The 22646-nt window shown below is 40.4% G+C and overlaps 1 protein-coding gene across 10 annotated transcripts in view; it reads left to right on the forward strand.

Annotated features, from left to right (window-relative positions):
* Nucleotides 1-22646, forward strand: part of birc6 (baculoviral IAP repeat containing 6) — a 126316-nt gene that overhangs the window by 49098 nt on the left and 54572 nt on the right. For 7 of the 10 annotated variants that reach the window (XM_044373371.1, XM_044373376.1, XM_044373379.1 and 4 more), the window contains exons 56-64: nt 1816-1945; nt 3478-3609; nt 3962-4123; nt 4272-4445; nt 9487-9710; nt 11120-11453; nt 13063-13280; nt 17350-17514; nt 18200-18371. In XM_044373371.1, the coding sequence (XP_044229306.1) occupies nt 1816-1945; nt 3478-3609; nt 3962-4123; nt 4272-4445; nt 9487-9710; nt 11120-11453; nt 13063-13280; nt 17350-17514; nt 18200-18371 (1711 nt within the window). The remainder of the gene's footprint in view (nt 1-1815; nt 1946-3477; nt 3610-3961; nt 4124-4271; nt 4446-9486; nt 9711-11119; nt 11454-13062; nt 13281-17349; nt 17515-18199; nt 18372-22646) is intronic. The other 3 variants (XM_044373375.1, XM_044373378.1, XM_044373381.1) reach the window with 1 other exon arrangement.

The raw sequence follows: 22646 nt of genomic DNA on the forward strand, positions 1-22646 counted from the left end.
AAAGATAAATAACTGATGTAATATTCACCTGTGACCACAAGGGGACAGCGCAGCAATATGAAGCAGGGGCCTCCTTTCCCATCACAGTTATCCCTTCAGACTGATGCATTCCTGGTATAATGTGTTCTGGATGACACTCTAATGATCCATATTTTACACAGCTCAATAATTGGTTGTCAGAAAAGCTCTTTTAGAAGTGTGTGCGTGCGATTGTGTCTGGGGGCTTGGGGTAGAGAAATTGGTTTTAATTACCCAAAGCAAGCCATTTTAACACCCTAGCTGTCTCATTGTTCTCAGTATTATGGGCTAATCTTTTTTTTTGCCCGCCAGCGAGGGGACTACTGGTGGCAAGGTCGAGTGGTTGGTCCATACAAAGTGTTTTAACAACAGCTACCCAGATTGACATGAAATTTTATTCGAGGTATTTATTGTACCCAATACAGTTTTGGTGAGCCCCTAAGTCGTGGCACCCCCTAAGGTGTGCTCAATAAACATTCCTCAACATATGTGTAAAGTTTCATGTTGATTCAGTAAAACAACATGAGTTATGGCCAATTTCCTGCCCTGCCCTTTGAAGTTTTTTGATTGATGGCAGCCATGTTTTTGGATTGTCTATCTGTACAATAGTACAATTATCTACAATAGCTCAAAAATTGTAGAAGTAATGAAAAAACAGATTTGGTCAAAATTCAAAATGGCAGAAAATTTTATCTATGCACAAATGGGTGTGGCTTATACAGATAGATTTGTCTGGAAACACAGTATCTATGAGAAAGATTTTGTTTCTGAGACTTATGATTCAAAAGTTAAATTCCAAAATGTAAGGTTCATTATCACAGCGCTACCATCTGGCTGACATGAGTGATTATTGGTGCCTGAATAGTGGGGGGCCATAGGAACCCAATGTCTTTCAGCTTACTGTTATGGTTTTGCAGCCCACAACTTGATCATTTTTCTTCAGTCTCACTGCTCTCAACAGGGTTTATTTTCATCATTAAATCTCTGATAAACCCACTGTACACTACCTGCTTAGCACCGAACAGCAGACGGACAAAGTTAACAACAACCTTGTAAACGCAGTGGAGCATTTAGCAGCTGACGAGCCAGATGGAGAGTGAATTTTTGGACTTAGATTTATCATGTGGCCACAAAAATGACTCCAAATGAATGCTAATGTTTCTCTGTATATCTGCTGGATATGTAAAACAGCAACTGTTTTGTAATACATTCACCATATCAACTTTATAATATAATATGTCAGGTGTAGTGTTCATAGCTTGTTGACCTGCCGCCAAGTGGCCCAAAAGAAGAGAAAAATCAATGAATGCAGGTTTAAAGTCCAGGGCTATAGTGTTATTCAGAGGCTCTACATGTGTCTCTTCAATTGTATGTATTTATATTACTTTCTCAAACATTGGCAGTACTGTGCCGGCACCCTGAAGGCTACAGATAGCAGTATATGCTACTGGCAATGTTGCTCATGTTTAACATTCATGTAGGCTGAGAAAAATTGCCAACTGAAATAAAGGCAGACAGAGAAGGATGGGAGGAGGAGGAGAACAAGCCAAGACTGTTTCTTTTAGTCTCAGTAAGAATACTGTATGACAGCACAGACATCTCTTAGAGACTTTAAACCAACTGTCTCACCAACTCGTTGACTGGTCCATATATCAAATTAAACGAAAAAAAATATCGGCACTGTATATTAGTTACTGCTCACAGTATTTCCTTGTTTCTGAAATGTCCTGTAACTCAGCTGATTGTTTGTATTTGTACAACATGCCAACACCAAATCTTTTTTGTCCCTTGTCTCAGTTATACAAAGGACGCATCAATGCCACCAGCCACATGATCCAGCATCCCATGTACGGAGCAGGCCACAAGTACCGCACCCTCCATCTGCCCATCTCCACCACACTGGCAGAGGTCCTGGACCGGGTTTCTGGTATGTATCAGTGAAGAAAACGTTTCTCGCTACAACCAGACAAACAAAACCAGAGTTTGAAATACTGCATTTAGCAGTGTTGTGTGGATACAGCTAGTAGAGACATTAGAGTAGTAGTAGGTGTGTAACGGGGCCTTTTTTACCTTAACTTCAGAGATAACTAGACCTTTATTTCAAGCACTTTTAAGGCAGTCCTTTAGTTCTAATTTCCTGCTTTTGAAGATATTTAGTTATACAATATTTAAATTATAAGCCTGTCCTCTAATCTGCTCCTGTTTTAATTTACTGTTAATCCAAACTCATCACTTCCTTCATGTTGACGTGTTGTTTTAATGCATTCAATATTATGTACTTTATGTATTTCCACAGCACTAATTCCATCAGTGCAACAACAGTCATATCACACTCACTTACTTTTTTCATTCACTAATTACTGCCAATCACTTCTACTTTTTCAGTTTGATCTGTAAACCGCTGTGAAGCACTTTCTTCCTGCACTGATGTTTCAAATTCCAGCATCTTAAATGGCATCATTTCTACATTTCCTTGTAGACATTTAATATGAACCATTTACAGGAAGTGTTTAGTTTCACTGACGGTATCTTCACAGCAATCATGAAAACATTCGTATCTCTGCTAGAAAATACAAGCACTTTTGTTGCGCTAATGGAATTAGTGCTGTGAAAATGTACATTATGCTGAAATGACCATGCGAGCTATTATACCAAGTTAAATCCACTTGGCCTTTATTTGGGCTCCGTCATTATTTAAATGTCGGCTTCTATACTGCTATACTGTTGCGGTGTGTTGCTGGGCTTGTAAAGACTATATTCACCATCTGAATGTATGTAAACATGTTTATCAGAAGGATATTTTCAGATTGTATGAGGGAATATCTGAAACTTTCTGTGCAGGCGGTAGAACTGTGTGAAACCACAGCAGTTTTCACAGTGAATTACTATCAAGCACCGTGAAGCCTTACTACCAGCTTCATCAATATTGCGTAGCCTCACAGCTGGCGAGAGTGTAGCTCACACACCAGGACACTCACACAGCGTTTAACAGGGGAAACCCACTGCTGGAGTTCTGCTTCACCATTCAGGCTTTTTATCCCTTTGGTTGTATCTTAAATTTTTAAAAAGCATCTTGAAGTTAATGTGTTATGACAAGCTTCTTCCACAACAAACACAGAGGCACATCATCTCACTGAACACAGTTTCACTGCTGTTTGTGGCTTTTATGAGTGTGTTTCTCAGCCTGCGGAATTAAAAGAATAAACCAGTTTTTTTTATTGGTTTAACTATACCTGGTTCATTTATGTGTATGTGTGTGTGTGTGTGTGTGTGTGTGTGTGTGTGAGACGTTCTGCCTGTACCACTTCTTACTTTGAGTTACTGCACAGAATTTCATGTACTTCTTCCGCCGCCCAGTACTTATTGTTTTAACCAAAAATTATTTTCCAAATGATGTTGCAAAAAGTAAATAGTATTTCACTCAGCTGATTTAATTCTGTCCTCTGTTCATCCACTCAGACACACCCAGCATTACAGCCAAGCTGATCAATGAGCAAAAAGAGGACAAGGAGAAGAAGAATCATGAGGAGAAGGAGAAGATGAAAGCTGACAGCGGCTTCCAGGACAACTACAGTGTGGTTGTGGCCTCAGGTACTTGATTCTGTTCTGTATTTGGCTCCAGTGACTCTCCCCTTAATGCCACAAATTGTTGTCTTTTTACATCTCTGTTGTGTCTTACTTTTTGAGCTTTAGAGGTGTTGGTAGGTGCATTTTTTCCCTTTGGACCAGGCTGGGTTAGCTGTTTCACCCTGCTTCCAGTCTTTATGCTAAGCTAGGCTAACCACTCCCTGACTCCAGCTCAGTACCTCAGCACAGACATGAGATTGATATGAACACATTAGCTTAAACTATTCCCTGTATAACCAGCATTTCTGATGACGATCATGCCCTTGATGTTTTCACGTTGTAAATGATTGTTGTGTCACTCCGTCTCTGCCATCAGGCTTAAAGTCCCAGTCCAAGCGAGCTCTTTCAACCCCTCCCCGACCTCCATCAAGGAGGGGTCGCGTGATGAGCGACAAGTTGACCGCTTCATCCGGTGTGGACCCCTCAGCCAAAACCATCAGCGTGCCTGTCTTCCACCTCTACCACAAGCTGCTTCCAGGTACTACATATACTATACACATGCAAGTTTAACATGTCGGCTCACATCTGGCAGCAGAGACTCCAGATGTTTGAGTCGAGCACTGAAATGAAGCAGCCACACATCTCGTGTACGTTCTCATATCGGTCGCCCTGTCCCTCCCTTCCAGGTCAGCCCCTCCCGCCTGAGATGACTCTGGCCCAGCTACTGACGCTCCTGTACGACCGCAAGCTGCCGCAGGGCTACCAGTCCATCAACCTCACAGTCAAACTGGGCTCCAAAGTCATATCTGACCCTGGCCTATCCAAGACAGACTCTTTCAAGAGATTACGCACTGAGAAAGGTACTAAAATGCAGCTCTGCAAGACATGATCAAGGTTTCTCTTATGTTCAAACAATATACCAATCTGCAAAAAGTTTTATTCTTTACTCCACATGGTTCAAGTTGGTCACTCTTTACAAATTTGTAAAAATGTGCTAGCTTACAATATGCTCTCCTGATGAAACATTAGATAATATATAATAATATCCAATTTTTTCAACACTAGTCTAAATAACTAAAGATTATTAGATTATATAACTAATCTAAAATCTAGATTATATAACTGAAAGATTAGCATCTTTGATCTTTGACGTCATCATATTTATAAGAAAGCTCTCCTGTTCTATTTACATTTACCAGGAAATATATCAAAGGTTATCAAAATGGATTTATGGTCACTTTCACATTTGGTACAGGCCCCCCTGCAAAAAAAGATGAATTATTGTGTTGTTTTGTGACATTACAGGAACTTAATTACTGTATGGCAGCTACATTTCATCCAATCTGCAATGATTCCTGCACCCAGTCTAGGACCAGCAGCCACTTTTTGTTTAGGTGGTGACTCTGTGGTTGTGGAATGTTTTCCACTGTTCCTCTAATATGTTAACTACTGCTCCTTTTTGATTTTTAGACCACGTTTTTGAACTGAAAATCATCTAGATAGAAAGGGGTTTTCGACTTGAAACGCAGGTGCAGTCTAAAAGCAACCCATTTAGACTGTACCTGCATTGAACCTGCTGCAGTGAACATACAGTCCCGTGGCTATTACTCTCCTCCTGCGTCAAGATTTAATGGAGTTGTACTTTGGTCAGGGCTCAGCTCACCTGGGCTATTTCCTGGGCTGCTTTGAAAAGAAAGGCTTTGAAGTCTGAAAGCTTGTGGAGTGGTTTTTGAGCACCGACTGTTCAATCACAGTCGCTCCTCTGCTTACCTTTGCAGCCCTGAGGGAATTAAAGCTTTTTGATCCGTAGATGTTGCTTTTGTACAATATTCATGGGATTTTTTAGATGTTATTGTAGCATTCATGTGTGTTCAATGGCATATAGAAACATTTTGTTACAACGGGGATGCTGCACTCAATATTGTCGGTCATTTTTGGCTCAAGGGAGCTGTAGTTATAATTTAATTTGTAGTTATTTTCCCCTCACTGTCTTATCCAGCGAGGGAGACGATGAAATGGGCTGTGTGATGCTGAAGGACATGGGATCAAACTGCTGACCCTCCTGTAACCACAAGGCAGCACTGGCGGTTCACAGAGGTGGTGACTCTAGGACTGGTTATATTTAGCTATCTGATTCTGCTGTCTCGAGGGTCAATGCTAGGTCAGACTCATTTTTAACATCAATGTCTTGCTTTTGATGATGTCAGCGCTGGTGAATCTGCAGACCTGCTCAGATACCTTTTAGTGCGCCGGCCGTGTTCTGTCCACGATCTATAGTTTCCCTTATTAAACCAGGATCTCATTTGCTTGGATGACTTTTATGATGTATGGTTGGACAGTTCGGTATCATAGTTAGTATATAGTTGTTCATCTCAGTAGATCTTTTTCATGAAAGCCATCTCAACCTGTCATAGCAGGAAAAGTGTCCCAGTAAGCCTTGCAACCACATCATATGATCACCAGTAAAGACACACCAGAAGCTGTTTCTGACTGGACCAGCTTAACAGTAGTATACAAATTAACAGTGTGTCCTCTAAATATTCAAACATCTTTAGGAATAAAATGCTTTTCTAGCGCTTGAACCTTTGATATCAACATAATCTATGTCTGTACTCTTGCTAGAACACTTTAAAGTGTTACCCACGCTGCCAGCTAGTGTTTACCAAGTGAAGCAGCACTAATATTGACAACAAAATTTCTGCCAGATGCTCAGCAGTCTTCTGGTGCATCTTTTAGTTTCTAACCACTGACTTCAGTTCTTCCTAAAAACTAACGACGGCCTGGACATTTTACTTTGTCTGATGAGCTTTCTCCATCGCACTTTTTTTAAAGTATTGGTTTATAACGATGAAGTAGAAAAACTCACCACCAAACCGTCTGGTGACCAGTGGAAACAAATGTGGCACCCGTGACAATACCAACATTTGATGTTAGTTTTGTTAAGCTCCTACAGTGGAAACGTTCTTTAGTGCTCCAGGATTTTTACCACAAAAGCTACTTGTGTGCCTTCTCTCATTTTTTACTGAGGCTTTTTTGGCCAGTAAGATGAAAGCCGGTCAAAGCACAGAGCAGCTAAACTTGATTATTTCTAAGGATGCAGACACTTCACTCACTGTGAAAGAAGACATTTAGGCTCAGTTGTATAGCTTCCCTCTGTACAGGCTGCAGGACGCAGCCTGTTGTTCCTCAACCTTGGCATTCCCAAAATGAGTGGGTACTGCTTTTCCACCTTCCTTTCATTGAACTCCAACCCCCCCCCCCCCCCCCCACCCATTCTTAAAGTAACCACTTGATGAGGACACTCATTATCTTCATTTAACCAATATGTCCTTCCTCTCTGTGGCTGCTGAATTCAGATAGCCTGATTATGAGCTGTAGAGATTAGACACCCAGTAGCACTGAAAGACTAACAAATAACACAGATTAGCAGCCCAGTGGAGTCTCTCCCTCATCCAGACTCTGCTGCAGAGGTTTCATTCTCTAAGTGAATTCACAGTCCGCTCAATATGTCTTGTAAAGCTGTTCCAGTTGTTTTTGCCTCTGAAAGAAATGACCCGGAGTTACATTCTCAAGGTGCTGTCTGCCTTAACGCACTCACATCATATCTGGCACAAGCTACATTTAACTACTCTAGCGTTCCCTGAGATATGGTCCCGGAAACCTTTCAGATTCGTTCTCTGCTTCTCCAGAAAGCTTTTTAAGGCAGATAAATGAAGGGGAAAACGGCAGTGACCTCTGATAAAGACGGTGAGACATTTCCTTTAAATTCACTGCTGAGGCTTTCAGTTGGTGGAAATGCAGACTCCATTTACGTCAGTCTCCTGTGTACGCTCATAGGCACACATACCAACATGTTCTTCCACAGAATCGATGCCTAAAGGCATCGCTATGCTTCCAAAGTTCTCATCGAATCATCAAACGGCGTCCTCATATTTCTGTCTTTCTGACTTTGGAATTAGGGGGCTGCGTCTATCAGTTTTTACAACTTTGCGACAATCAGTCATTGAGAACAGGCATAAACACTTAGTACAGATTAACTCATTTGAAGAGTATTAAACCCTCTAATAGCGTTGTCAGAAGAAAGTCTCCCTTACCGTATGTCCTCTCCTCTTAAACAGAGGAAGAGCTCAACTGTTTTGTCATTTGCCTCCAAAAATGTTGCTTTTCATTTTAAAGAAGAAAATCATTTGGCAGAAGTGCTGTTTAATTATTCTTCAGGCAAGCTGCCAAACGACCCTCTCGTCCTCCCTGAAAACAGGAACATTCTCTAATCCTGTTTTGGAAGTTCAGACACGTTAATCTCCGTTCTCAACCTTTTTTATTCACAATCCCAGTGACTTTTTAATTCATCACCAAAGAGAATGTACGGGGGCTAGAAAAGAAATCCCCCTGAGAGAGACGCAGAGAGCAATGAATCATCTGCCTGATTTTCCTCCTCTGTAAGAGATGATGAGTGGTTTTTTGGAAGATGAGCTATCAATCGACCAGAGCTTTATATAATCATAAAACGGCAAGGCCGTGCCATCACAATAAAATGGCGGTGGGTTGGCTCCGGTAGAGGGAGGGGGGTGTGTTTGTTGCCTTTTTTACCCTTTGTTTCATTTTGACCGTCTGACTTTGTCTTCAGTGCTATGTCGTAAGTGTAAACAAGGGCATCAGGACGGTGTTTCATTTTCTCTTTTCTGATCAGCACATAGCTCATCAGAGGGCAGGGCTTCCTTAACTGCAAACATAAAAGGTACCCTGTGGAGCTTCTGACCTCTAACAGCACTGTAGAGCAGAGTAGAGTCCCGTTCTGTTTGTCTCTCGCATGCACACACTGGTGATGAGATATTCATTCATGCCAACGGATACAAACTATACCGCTGATCTGTGCCAAGAAATACAGCATGTGCCAACAAAATCTGCAAGCTAGTGAACATGGAAATAAACAAGAAAGTATTCAAACTTCTTTTTTTTTTTTTTTTAATTGGCTTTGTAAATGTTTTATGAGGAAGGTAAATGCTTTCAACACGCTTGTTAGATCTCAAAGACACACACACAGTTTAAACAGAACTTTTCTTTGTTTACAAGAAAACTCCACAGGGCGCCTTTAAAGGCCTGATGATGAATGAAGAGACAGTGATGAAGATGGTTGATGTGATTGGAAGCTGCTGTTAGCTTCTTCTCCTGTTGTCTGTCTGTGGTGTTGTTTGAGAAATGGAAGAGAAATGGACTGACGGCTATCCCCAACAGTCTGTATGGAAGTTCCTTCAAGAATCAGAGCTTTAGAGTTGCACTTTTTAGCCTGTGAAAGCTCTTATGTGTAGATGTTTCTCTGTGAATATAGCATCTTTCAAATTATCCTTCATTTTTATCATTAAAGGAGTTTATCTTGTACTCAGAGTCATATGCTTAAAATATGCTTCTTATAACTTCTGTTCTTGCATCACAGTCTCCAAATTGAGACTTTTTCTTCAGTATCAAAGTAATCCAGGTGATAATTGTCTTTCTATCCATTACAGTGCAAACAGGAAGTGCTAGTAGCTAATGCAGCATGAATTTTCATGGTGCAGATTCATCAAAATGTTAACCAATTCATGCTAAAATATAATGCTCAGATCTAGCCCACAAATAACCGACTTAGACTTCCTTAACTCTAAACTCAAAACTCTACTTTCTGCTTATATCATCCAAACTGGCGAGTGGGAAGTGTAGGGTCAAACCTCAGAACATATTCATCTACATATTAAGATTTAATGCTTAACATACTCACAGGCTCTCACATACAGAATTAAGAAAAACACCAGGGGTAAGCAGAACTATGAAGTAGCAGATTGATGCCAGCAGTACACTTTCTTTCATGATCTAACTTATTCAGAATATGTCGGAGATGCCAGACAGTGCATGAACATACAACAGGTCCTCTCTTTGCTCTCCTTGCAGTGGATCACTGCGACATGCTGAACAGCTGTCCTGAGGACGAACCGATGACGCCCAGCGAGGAATGTCTGGACGCCGCCACCGACGAGTCCTTGCTGGAGACCAACCCCATCCAGTCACCGCTGCAGGTCTTCGCAGGCATGGGCGGCCTGGCCCTCATCGCTGAGAGGCTGCCTATGCTCTACCCTGATGTCATTCAGCAGGTTAGACTCACAGCCTGACACACACACACACACACACATATGCACGGACGATCAAAGCACAAGTCTGACCACAAGCATGTGAATTTACATTGTGAAACATGTTCTAACAAGTCTGAGAAATGACATACACAACAGTTGTGAGTGTTTTGGATTAAAGTATATATATATGACGTGTTTTAATTCATACATTTTGGAATCCTTTTTTTAAAATCAGATCAAGCAGAAGTCAGTTGCTCAAACTCAAACCTGTCAGTTCAAGGACAAAAAGCATTCAGTTTGACCATTATCCTTCATACACAGTAAATTCTTCAAATTCTTGAATTTGAATATAGCATTAACAGTTTCAAAGTGTAACATTTTTATAATAAGTCTCAGAAATGGCAGAGAAGAACACATTCTTCACAGTGCAGCTTATATGCTTCATTTTCCTATTAAAATAATGATATTAATAAAGCTTTATATATTTTCATTGAAAAGATGTAATACAGTGTACTTCACAACAAAACATTAAAAAACATGTAAAAAAAGATGGATGCAAGTGATAGGAACATCAAAAACATAAAGGGTAAAGAAAGAGACACATTTTAAAACAAATAAAATCAACAGTGAATAAAATGACAATACTGTAGATGAGATTGAAATATTGACTAAATTCAAATCAACAGTACATTTAAAGGGATTGTTTAGTACGGTATTAACACACAAGGTCCATCTACTATCTTTTTCTGGAGATTTCAACCGCTGTCTGCTCAGTTGTCATGTTAAAAATTGAGCTCGCTAACTGTTTGAACTTCTCAAGGTGAATCTTCTCTGCTGTCTTTTGTCATCTGCGATAGTAAACTGAACATCTTCAGCGTGTTCACGAGTGTGAGTTGAATATTTCAACTGCGACTCTGGGAAAATCTGTTATAAGCTACTGAGCTTGCATGCCAACAAGATCTCCTGAGCAACAGAAAAACAAACTCCATCTGTTCATGAAGACTGTGTGATGCAGTTGAAAGCTCTGGAAAAGCTAATAAATGGACCTTGAGTTGAGACTGATATGTCAAACGACTCATTCCAGATTGCAGATTGAACTTGCATGCTTCACTTTGATATTGTACGCTAAAATGGCTTTAAAGTCTGCCAAATGGCTTTTTCCTTGATTAAATGAGGAGGAAAGGGCTGCTTTTACTTTGATCTGGAATATGTTAGTCATCCTCTGTGTTTGTTAGCCAATGAAGTGAAACAGTTTTATATTTTACATTCAAAGTATGTGAAGAAGCCAGCAGTCTTTCCTCTCCTTCAGGCTGGAATTTGCCACATCATGACACTGCAGAGTTCCTGCACCTGTCAGCATTGTCTCGTACTTCACAGCTCTCACCTTTTGCTCGAGTTACCCTCTGCTCTCCCGCATGGTCGTTTCACAGGTCAGCGCCCCCGTCGTGCCCTCCGCCACACAGGAGAAGCCCAAGGACAGTGACCAGTTCGAGTGGGTGACCATCGAACAGTCAGGCGAGTTGGTGTACGAGGCGCCCGAGTCCATCGCCGCCGAGCCGCCGCCCATCAACAAGCAGCAGTCCCAGTCGTCCTCGTCCTCATCGTCCTCGGTGCAGACCATGTCGCCCATCCCTGCCCACTCTCTGGCGGCTTTCGGTCTGTTCCTGCGCCTGCCAGGCTACGCAGAGGTGCTGCTGAAGGAGAGGAAGCACGCCCAATGTCTGCTGCGCCTGGTGCTCGGTGTCACAGACGATGGAGAGGGCAGTAAGTCTGAAAGCACTTCACAGCTGCCAACACTGACATTCACTGAGGTCACTGTAAAAGTGTTGAAACCTCCATTTTTTTTTATAGCCATACGTACACACACACACACACACACACACAGAGTTCTTCATCCTCTGTGCTTGTGTCTGACTCACATGTCTTGAATATTAATAATGTCTTTTATATTTCAGCTCTAACTACTTCTGCTCACATCATCTGAACTACTTAGTGGGATGGTTTTATATGAAACTTGTACAAACATTTCTTGCTGACACTGAGTTTGTTTTCCTGTTCCTTGAAATGAGGGGCCTTGATAGTGATTGATGTCAGAGTGTCTTTGCCAACTTGTTTAGGGATACAGGTCACACAGCACACCAGGCCGCTGCTAGAGAGGTATATATGGAATAAAGTATGTGTCATTATTCACCTAACGGGGCACTGCGAATATGGCACACTCAGTGGGTCATTATTTTTATAGCAATTCCTTAATATGATGCTCTATAGAAACTAGGACATTTCAAGTACTTTCAGTATTCGAGTACTTGCATTAAATTATTATAGAGCACTCGAGCACTCGCAAAAAAAATCAAACGTAAGAATAGAGTCCAAAATGAACACCCAAGAGAACACTGTCAGTTATGAATGAAGTGTCAAGTGATGGTTACATATAACTCTGTGGTAAGAGCTTTCCACGAGTCTATAGTAATATCTACCTTGCTGGCACTTTGTAGATAAGCCCCCAATTTCACCGTGCTTACATCGCATACATCTTCTCCACTCTCGTAGTTGTTCACCGTGATGGTAGCTTGTACTCTGGCTCAACAAACGCCGTTAACTTGCGGAAGCCTTCTCCTTCCACAAAGCTTTACAGGAGCATATCTCCAGTCACTAATTTCAACGGTGCATGCTAACACTGCTAGCAAATGTGGTGAGACAAGATTGTCTGTTATCTGTCTGCTGTTTTCTCCTTGTGCTTAACACGCAAACGGTTAATCATCGAACTAGTCGATCTATGATACGCAAGTTTAACATTACAAAGCTTGCACTGCACATTGATTTAGTTTATTTTGTCGAAATACTTCCAAACATCACTCTTACGCGTGGTCGCCATTCTGCCTGTAACATTAGATCAAGTAATGTCTGAATGAAAACGTTGAACCTTCTTTTTACTTCAAAAAACATTATCTCTGGCTGTGCAGACCTATCGTTTTTGCTATATGGATCTGTGCAGATATTTATGGATAGCAGTTACATCACATCCCATCCAAAAATATAAACTTTTAATATAGAGCAGGGTCAATTTACGTTTATATTTATTATATACATATGTTTGTGTGTGTGTGTGTGTGTGTGTGTGTGTGTGTGTGTGTGTGTGTGTGTGTGTGTGTGTGTGTGTTTTGTTTTTAAAGAAAATCTAATTCAAATTACATGGAGTCAATTCTTCTCGCCCAGAATTTAAATTGTCACAGTGGAAAATCTTGTGATTATGCATTTCAACTGTGGTGCACTAAAACTGATACTGGCAAACCAATAAATCCCTCTTAGACCCAAACCTGAACAAAATGCTTTTAATCCCCTGATTTAATTATGTGCTTTGGAATCCTCCTAGGTCATATCCTGCAGTCTCCGTCAGCCAACGTGTTGCCCACGCTGCCGTTCCATGTCCTGCGAGCGTTGTTCAGCAGCACTCCTCTAACCACTGATGATGGTGTTCTGCTTCGCCGCATGGCTCTGGAGATCGGTGCCATCCACCTCATCCTGGCCTGCCTGTCAGCTCTCAGCCACCATGCCCCCCGCAACCCCAACGCCAACACCAGTGTCTCTGAGGTATGGCCTATAATGTACTCACACAATTACTCGATATTAATGAAGACCTTCAGTTGACCACAGTTGTTCCCTAACCCCCCCGTCATCCCTTTGAAGAAGTAAAGACTTGCCTGGACTCAGGAATGTAAAAATGTCATTAACTCTAACTTGATTTAAAAAAAAAAAAAAAAAAAAAAAAGGAAATTATAAGGACAAAAGTACAGAAACAGCCTTGCTCCATTGTCATTGTTACTTTTCTACATGTTTAACATCTTATTGAAGTCATATACACAGTATATCTTCATTAATATTCTTCAGGGCATTTTATCATAACAGTAGAAACTTCATTCCAATTTTAAAGTGTTCAGCTCTCTTAGGTGATGTGTGTCTGTTCAGTTTTGCCATATCTTTCATACATTTCACTATTTAAAGCCCCCTTTTCCTATAAAAATGAATAGACAGAATGTTTGAAGTGACATGAAAGGTCTGACACTGCCAGCTGTTTTTACCACTTTCACTGATTCTCTGCACTTTCACTTGAACTGACACTTCAGCTTCATTTAGCGCCTATACTTAAACTGACACTTCAACTTCATTCAGTGCTTATACGTAAACTGACACTTCAACTTCATTCAATGCTTATACTTAAACTTCAACTTCATTCAGTGCTTATACGTAAACTGACACTTCAACTTCATTCAATGCTTATACTTAAACTTCAACTTCATTCAGTGCTTATACGTAAACTGACACTTCAACTTCATTCAGTGCTTATACTTAAACTGACACTGAAACTTCATTCGGCCCTTATATTTAAACTGATACTTCAACTTCTTTCAGGACTTCCATTTTAACTGCTATTTAAGCTTCTTTTGGTAATTCTGCTTCACTGCTACTGTCACTTCTTTCAGTGCTTCATCTTCTTCATCTTCAGTGCTTCATGCAACATCAGGTTGAATTTCATTTCCTTTAATATCTTCAACTTAAGCCATAACTGCCCCCCACACACACACACACACTCAAACTTAAAAGCTCCACAAACTCACCATGTTAAGAGAGTAAAAAAAGTTCTGAATGTTTCAACTTTACCTTTTCAGCAGCGAGCACATGTACATTTTCTTCAGCAAATGTTTTTTTTTACAAAATGAACATACTGAACAGAAATAAGATGCAGGTGCCTTGCATCACTGCAGTCCTCCAAGGTTGTCTTTAAGTTCAATCTTGAAAGTGTAAATATTTTAAATGTTTAAATAGGATTTTACATGATGGATGGCCACATTTTAAAAGGCTATCCCCCTCCAATCACTTTGGGAGTGATAGAAGGTTCTTGTCTTGTCTTTTGCATGACTAGTGCAGTGCCCATTCAAAACGTGCCTGTTAGGAACAGGCCGATTTCTTGGCATCCAACTGCTGCATAGAAAAATTAATACAGTTGATGTGAGGAATAAGTGAGACTATACCCCAATAACATAAAAGAAACTAACATTCTATTATACACAGATGTTATAAATAATAAGTACTCTAATAGTAAATACATTTCATTCTCTCATTTCAAGAAGCCAATAATAAGGGCTGTATTTAAAAATAAAATGTGCATCCTAAAATAAAGTGTATCATTCATATTGAGCTCTTAGATCATCTTATTATTGGATCTTTGATCTTAGATTAGGGTCTGATCTCTCCCTGACATGCTGGAGTCAGTCGGTAGAGCCCTGAGACACCGCCTTGCTCCTGCACAGAGCAGAGCATCTCACTGATAGCTGGTTTATTCAAAGTTTATTAATATTAAATGTATCGTATGTCCAAATTGCACCAAATTCGACACTGAACTCCCTTGGGTCCCCAGCCATACACCGGCCAAGTGTGGAGTTGATCAGATGAACAGTTCAAGAGATACACAAAGGACATACATACAGACAGAGGTTCTTTCCTTTAGTGGAGAGGTGTGTTTTGCCTTGAACTTTTGACTCAGCCTGAGAGTTTATCTAAAAAAAGTAGACAAAGTGCTGTCTGACTCCTGCCTCTGTTTTTCTGGCTCCACACCATAGGTTACTCTGTCACTTTGCCTGAGTGATTGTTGTGTTGTGATAGAGAAACAAGAGGTAAAATCATTGCCATTATTAATTACTCTCTGCCTTGCTGGCCTTTACTCAAGGCCTCTTTTGCATATCTCCCATTGAGCGCCTGACAAATAGCTTAATTGCTCAGTCCGAGTAATAAGAAGCAAATGGATCTTTGGGGAGAAAAAGGGTAGTGTCAGAGACATGTCCTTTATATTATTGACACCCTAAGGGTGAGAAGCAAGGGAAGGGGATTATCATGAATAGAGATTGACTGTTAAACTTCCCTTGACTGTTCTGCCCATTAACCTGACTGAGAAGATGTCTATTGAGCCTATGCAGAGCCTCAACAGCACCTAGCTGACATATATGGAACTCTGAAATAAGCATACAAGTTAAACTATTGGTGGAAACAAACCAAAAAACAAGCAAAAAACATTACCTGCAATAAAGCTGATTTTAGCTTTGTTTGCAGTGAAGCTGATGACATGAAACAGTTTTGTCAGTATAAAAATGGAAATTGCATTACTAAGTTGGAAATGCATATTATCTATGTATAGCATAAATATCAGGGGCCAAACATTATACTTTGTGGGTCACTGTTATCATTTGTGGACCATTGGCAACAACAGTTTGAAATCAATATTACAACATTAAGAAGAATGCACATCCCAGAAAACATCAACCCTTGACTTATTGATATAAATGACAAAACCATATGAACCACGAGAACCACAACATTTAGCCACAAAGTGCTGCAGAGTCATTTAATTCAGTGTTTAGATTTCTGCAGATTCCGGAGATTATTTTAAGTGTCATTTATTGGTGTATGTAGATAATTGATGTCTTGGATTGCCATGGTGATAGGCATGGTATCTTTTAAGGTTTTTTAGTATGTGTATACTGTTGAGTCACCTGTAATATTTGCTACTTCTTTATTGTAGTGGTTCCCTACCTGGGGGTTGGGACCCCTTCAAGGGCTTGTACAGTGTGTGGTAAATCCGAGTGGTTCTGTAATAACTCACTGGACAATTTTCATCCAACTGTGAGGTGTGCGCCTAAATACATTGAAGATGCTGGAAATCGCTAATGATAACTTGGTGTCCTTCAATGGTTTTCGCTTCATCCAACAGCACAGATCATCTGTCTTGAATAGAAATAAAGTAAAACAGCAGTAGTTTGTGTACAGTGATCTGATACTACACTACAGTACTACAAAGTCTCTTGTTGAACTGCAAGAACAAGGTCTTTAGGTTCTGAACCAGACCTGTCTTTTTTTTTTTTCGTTGTGGAGGTGACACATCCAGTCCCATCCTCTCTTTCCTCCCACTGTGTGTGGATTTATTGAGTTGTCAGAGCTGAGGACAGATCATGGGGCAGATGACTTGAATGTGAGCCAAAGACTTGTCACTGTGGCAGCAACCGTCCTTGAGCCCCACAACCCATGTGCTGTAACGGGAGTACAGACGAGAAATAAGACATAGACACCCACTGTTTTAAATATGACTCAAAGGCATGCACATCCCAGATAACATCAACCCTTGACTTAAATGATATTGCTGGTTTTCATCCACGTTTGCTCCTATAGATTACACACTACTTACATCCACATATTTACTTCATGTGACCATCAAAACAATCTCGTCAATTCATTTGCTTATTTTTCAGCATGGGCGAGGACAGAGTAGGCTTTGACCGTTATTTTGAAGGACAATATGGATATTTTTAGACTCAATCTGCTGATGACTGTCAAGAACTGAGAGCATATACCCCTATGAACCACTCCAATAGTTGGCGGTGTGCACTACTGAATTTCACATCAGGTCAAATGCAACTTTCGCCACCATTTTAATACACTGGCAACCACTTAGTTGAAAAACATAGAATGAAATATTTCAAAATATCATATCAGATTAATTGGTTAGTTTGAATGGAAATATTAATTTGTGTACTTGTGTATCTGCATGTATTGGAATTATATATTAAACCCATCATTCTAACCCTGTCTAATCTTATGTCTGTATTGACAGCCACAGATATCCAGTTGTCACGGTGCGGGGACCAGTGAGGAGCAGCAGCTGTACTGGGCTAAAGGAACAGGTTTTGGTACTGGATCTACAGCCTCAGGCTGGGATGTAGAGCAGGCCCTCACCAAACAGCGGCTAGAAGAGGAACATGTCACCTGTCTACTGCAGGTAAGTCTACCAATCAGTGTCACGTCATTTTGGAACTCATTCTTTAGAAAATATTTGTTGCCCTTCATCTTTATCAAAAACGTTAAAACCTTTTAAAACACTGCTCTATTCATAAGAGTAATATTTTATTGTTTTTGCGTCTGTTGATCTTGCTTGGCAGTTGTCCTGCTTTTTGGGGCTTTGTGGCCACCATAGTACATATCTGCCAGGGTCTTTGATGCCCTGAAATAACCTTTCAGACAGAGCTTATTCTCAAGTTCGGAGCTTTTTTGAAGTGATATGCAGCTTGAAAGGAAGTGCTGCCTTATGCTGCATTTCCAAAGAGTGTGTGTCCCTACAGCATGTCTTACCATGCACAAACATGGACAGAGCCCTTGATGTGGTCACAACATGTATAGTTTTTGGACAACAGAAACCGTGATTATGTGTTGGAGGTTTCACCCAAAATATGTGCCTATTGTCTGCACATCTCTGTCTGACTATTTCAAAAGGATCAAGAGGTTCCTCTCTTGGTGTATGAAAGTTGATTCCCTGACCACCTAAAACAGTGAGTTTGTGGCCAGTTTGACCCTCCTCTTCTTCCAGAGCAAGTCACGTGAAGCTTGCACCTGGATGTGTCATTTTAAGGGAAATGGACACATTCTAGAAGAAACTCATCTCATGTCTACATTGTTTTGTTCACCAGGTCTTGGCAAGCTACATCAACCCAGCAGGCTCCAGCAGCTGCCACAGTGCTGATGCCTCTTCAGCAGATAGCAGAGCCCACAACAGCTCGGCTCTGCCAGCAGTGCTGCAGGAGCTGCTGAGCCAGTCCTGCCTCATCCCTGCCATGTCCTCCTACCTACGCAACGACTCAGGTAAGCTCCCACTACACACATGAGTGGTATGACAAAAAAAAAGGAGGTAGCGTTGTGGCATCTAGCAAGAATGAGAACACTGGCGGCCTATACCAGTCTGCACTCAGTTTTCCTTGGGTGCCACTGGTTGACTTAAGAAAAATGCTTTAAAACTTTATGTATTTAAAGGGAAACTTCAGTATTTTTCTAATGGGGTCAACAATTTTTGAAATTGGTCTAGTATTAAGCGAGAGTGCTGCAGCCAGCAGCTGTGGGCTGTAATGTGAAACACTAAAAGTGCTTTTTTTGCCACTAACATGCTCAGATTATTATTCTAAGTGTCTGACAACATTATGGAAAGGACCCTACAGAGAAATAAAACTTTTCTTTACCTTTTGCTTGATCTGGTCTGTTTGTTGTTGTGTCTAATCAAGTCTCGGTCAAGGAGAAGTATCGCTCAAGACTTAAGTTGTTGTTGAAATCAGATTAATATTCAGCCATGACTTTGCTTTCTGTACTCCAACACAACAAACTCCTCCAGGCATTCCTCTCTCCAACTCTGTCACGGCTGAATATTTAGCTAATTTTGAAAATGACTAAACTCTCGCGAGATCTCCTTGAGTGAGACTTGATAAGACACAACAACAAACAGACTGCATCAAGCGAAAAGTAAAAAAAAAAAGTTTTATTTCTCTGTACGGTTCTTTCCATAATGTTGTCAGATATTATAATACCAATCTAAACCTGTCAGTGGCAAAAACAAGCACTCATAGTGGACGTACAGTGACGGTGCGCTATTGCCCTGTCAGATTACATTACAGCCTGTTTCAAGACTGCCAGCTGCAGCGCCCTCACTCAATACCGGACCAATTTAAAAAATTGTTGTCTCCATTAGTCATTTAGACACACAATGATGGGAAAATAGGGTCCAGAATGAAAAATACCGAAGTTTCCCTTTAAGTGAAATGGAACGGTGGCAGAGCATTGGTGGAGAAGTCGATCACCTGACAAACTGCAATTGACAACTAATGAGAGACAAAGTGCCTGAATGGGGCTTTACTCCACATTGACAAGTTGCTTTCACACAGTTTTTTGTGTAATTACATCAACGAAAATTATGACAAAAAATATTTGTTGACCACCGGTTCTTCATAATGAAAACTAGACTAAAACTAAAAAACAACAACTATGTTGAAATGTATTATATTTTTTTGTTACAAAATAAAAACTACAATGATGTGAAAGGCAGATTAATGAGCAAATTAACCAACTCCGATTATGTAAGCCTTGTCTTATTGTCTCTGGAGAGTCTCCCCTCTCAAACAGAGCTAAAGCACTGAAATGTGCCAATGGCAAAAGGTGAAACAAGTGAAGGGTCCATGGAGAAAAAAACTATCGAGAAAAGTCCTGAAGCAAAGATTTTCTTTGCATCATGGTGAAAAAAGTATGTAAATGTGGTTGTAAGAAAAAAAATCAAATGCCACTGATGTCAAAGAGTCCCGTTCCTTACCATGGTCTCTTACTTTAGCAGAAACAATAAATTAGGGATAATATATTGGTGTCTCAGAAAAAGGTTGGCACCTCAAAGGTTTCTCATTAACATCAAACGCTTTTACTTGAATAGTCTTATGACTTTTCCTACCAACGTTATTGCATTGTAGCAGCGTTGACTTCAAACTAAAATGTACCCGATGATGTGAATACTATCAGAGACCAGGAGGTGGAACAAAGGAGCTGTCACATATGATTGTGAAGGTTCATCATTAAGGAATGAACATGCGTATACCCATGTTTGTTGCACCATTTCATGTGGTCTGTTTATTCTTTGTTCAGAAGTGCTCACTGATGGTTGTCTGCTGTTGAAATTTGTCTTGAATTTTCTCATTGTCTGTGGATTTTCTGCTCATGATGTGAAGCGCTGTCAGCTGCTGGCCTTTGATGCTGAGATAGTGGTTCTGGATGACTCTGGTCTTTGATCTCAGTGATAACCGCAGGCTAGAGTTACTGTAGTGTATCTGAATTATAGGGGAAGCTGCCTGTGTGGTTTGAAGTATGTATGTGGTGGGTTTTTGCTCAGTGAAACAGCAGATGGAGCTACAGCTTCTTCCACTGAAGCTATAAACTGAGGTTGTGTATATCTTGCCATTAAATCCACTGAAGTCCCTGCAGTATTAGTTTAATGAGTCCAGGCTTGTCAAAGACACCATCCACTCATAATTTTTGTTTTGAAGAATAACAGGACCGGTCCTCGCTCTTTTATTAGTTCTTCTCATGTCTTAGTTTTGTTGTAATTAACGTTCAGTAAATTGGATCTAAGTGGATTAAAACATGTTTTCAGAGGGATAGAGGAGTTTGTCCCCTCGTGGATTTGATAAGAGCTTGTCATCTTTGGTGCAATATAATATAGTTCTGTTGATACTTGTGTAGCAATGTTAGTTAAATGCTGTGTAGGTGTAATTGGTGCGGTGCAGCTGTAATCAGCTGTATTTCATACCTGCTCAGGTAATCCATTATTCCCTCAGTGTGCTTTTCAGTTAGACCTCTGCCCAAGCAGTGAGCCTCCAGCAGAGCTCTCAGTACTCAGAGGGCTTCAGCATTGTTCAGGTAAGGCCAGTCCATTGCTTATATCCTGCCTCGGTTCCTTTGGGACTTGCTAGTTATTAGTGCTGGACTGACCCTTTGTGGAGTGCAGTCACATCTCAAACTGCTCTCTTCACTCGTGCTGCTCTTGATGATGGTTTTTACAGTTAAGTCACAGAGTGAGCAAAGTAACAAACCACAAACAGTCCATTCACAGGAAGGCAGCTCAATATGGGCCAAAAATGCTTTTTTGTTTTCTTTTTTCAAACTTATAGGCAATGAACAATTTCATTCAGATTTTTCCACCGCCAATGTCAAAATACAACATAATTACAACATTTGGCCAAAGGAAAAAAATCAATGACTAAAATGTTTATATTTCTGACAAAATAATCTAAACTCAATAATATTGAGTTGACTCAACCTTTAAATTAAAATGATTATATAAAATTATTTCCAAGGTCAAGAATGTACTTTTCACTTTTTCAGTTGATCTCTTGCGTACATGATTGCTATCACATAGTAAACAACCATCTTGATTTACAGCAGTCATATAAACAGCACTATATACCATCACTGCTTTCAATGTTGGTTTGTTAAATGAATCAAATGAATCAAATGAATTAGCTTTATTGCTCAGCACTAGTTCATAGAATATTACAAAAAAGTTATGGTCCTGTGAAGTTCAGATTGCCTCGGTTGTTTTTTATCAGTGTTCAAGCAATTATTGGAATATTTCATGCTCCTTTAGCGAGGAGGTTCCCTATGCTTTTACTGTAAAGCAGCTACAGCTGTAGTGATCCAGTGGTGAAACCCTAATGCAGCTGCTACCCAGCGAATAGTTTGAATTTTGTTTAATCAGGCCTCTTTTTGTGTTGAGTTTGGACAGAACAAATTTCATGCAGTAAGAGATTTTACCATCAGAGTTTCTGCCCCCCCCCTTCCCATTATGTGTGTGGCTTATCAGCCCAGAGTCAGGTACAGCTGAGTGTGTGTGCCACCTCTTTGTGCCTGATGCTGCTGGGGTGTTTCAGTTTGCAGGAGTATCTCTATGTGTGCATGCTGGTGTGCGCTAATGCGCCCCTGCTCTCATAATTAAATAACAGCTGATAAAAAGCATTGTGAGTGTTGTAATTGCTCCTCATTATCTGGTAAATGCCTATGACACACACTTACATGCGTGTGTGTATGTGTGTCTGAAATGTGGAGTTTATAGTCCCTTGTTTGATTACGTATCACCACGCGCTCTGTTGAAGCATAGCTGTAATGATGACACAGTTGCCTTTAAAATGGGAAATGTGCATCTATGCATTTACCACTCAATTTAATAACAAATGGCTCTTATACTGTGCTAACTAGCCATTGCACATAATAGAAGCCACGGTGCATCCAGTTAAATAAAAGCTGGGGGATCTTGGGCCATTGTCTGTATGAGAGCCAATTGCCCTGGAACTCTGAGCTGTCAATAAATGTCAAGAAGAGCTGCCTGTAATGAAAAACTGTTAGACCTAAGAGCCCTCCTGCTTCTTAAGTCAGAAGAGCTTTTAGCAGGAAATATACATTGTCTAGTTATTACATATTAGTTAGTCTAGTTATTATCATTCTAGTTCAAATTTTAGTTAATATTTCCAGTAGAGCCTGACTAATTATTCAGCAGCTGATATTATGTGCAAACGTTTTAGTTTATTTTACACTGTAGAATGTTCCACTGTTTAC

This window comes from Thunnus albacares, chromosome 14, assembly GCF_914725855.1.
Source record: "Thunnus albacares chromosome 14, fThuAlb1.1, whole genome shotgun sequence".
NCBI classification, from domain to species: Eukaryota; Metazoa; Chordata; class Actinopteri; order Scombriformes; family Scombridae; genus Thunnus; species Thunnus albacares.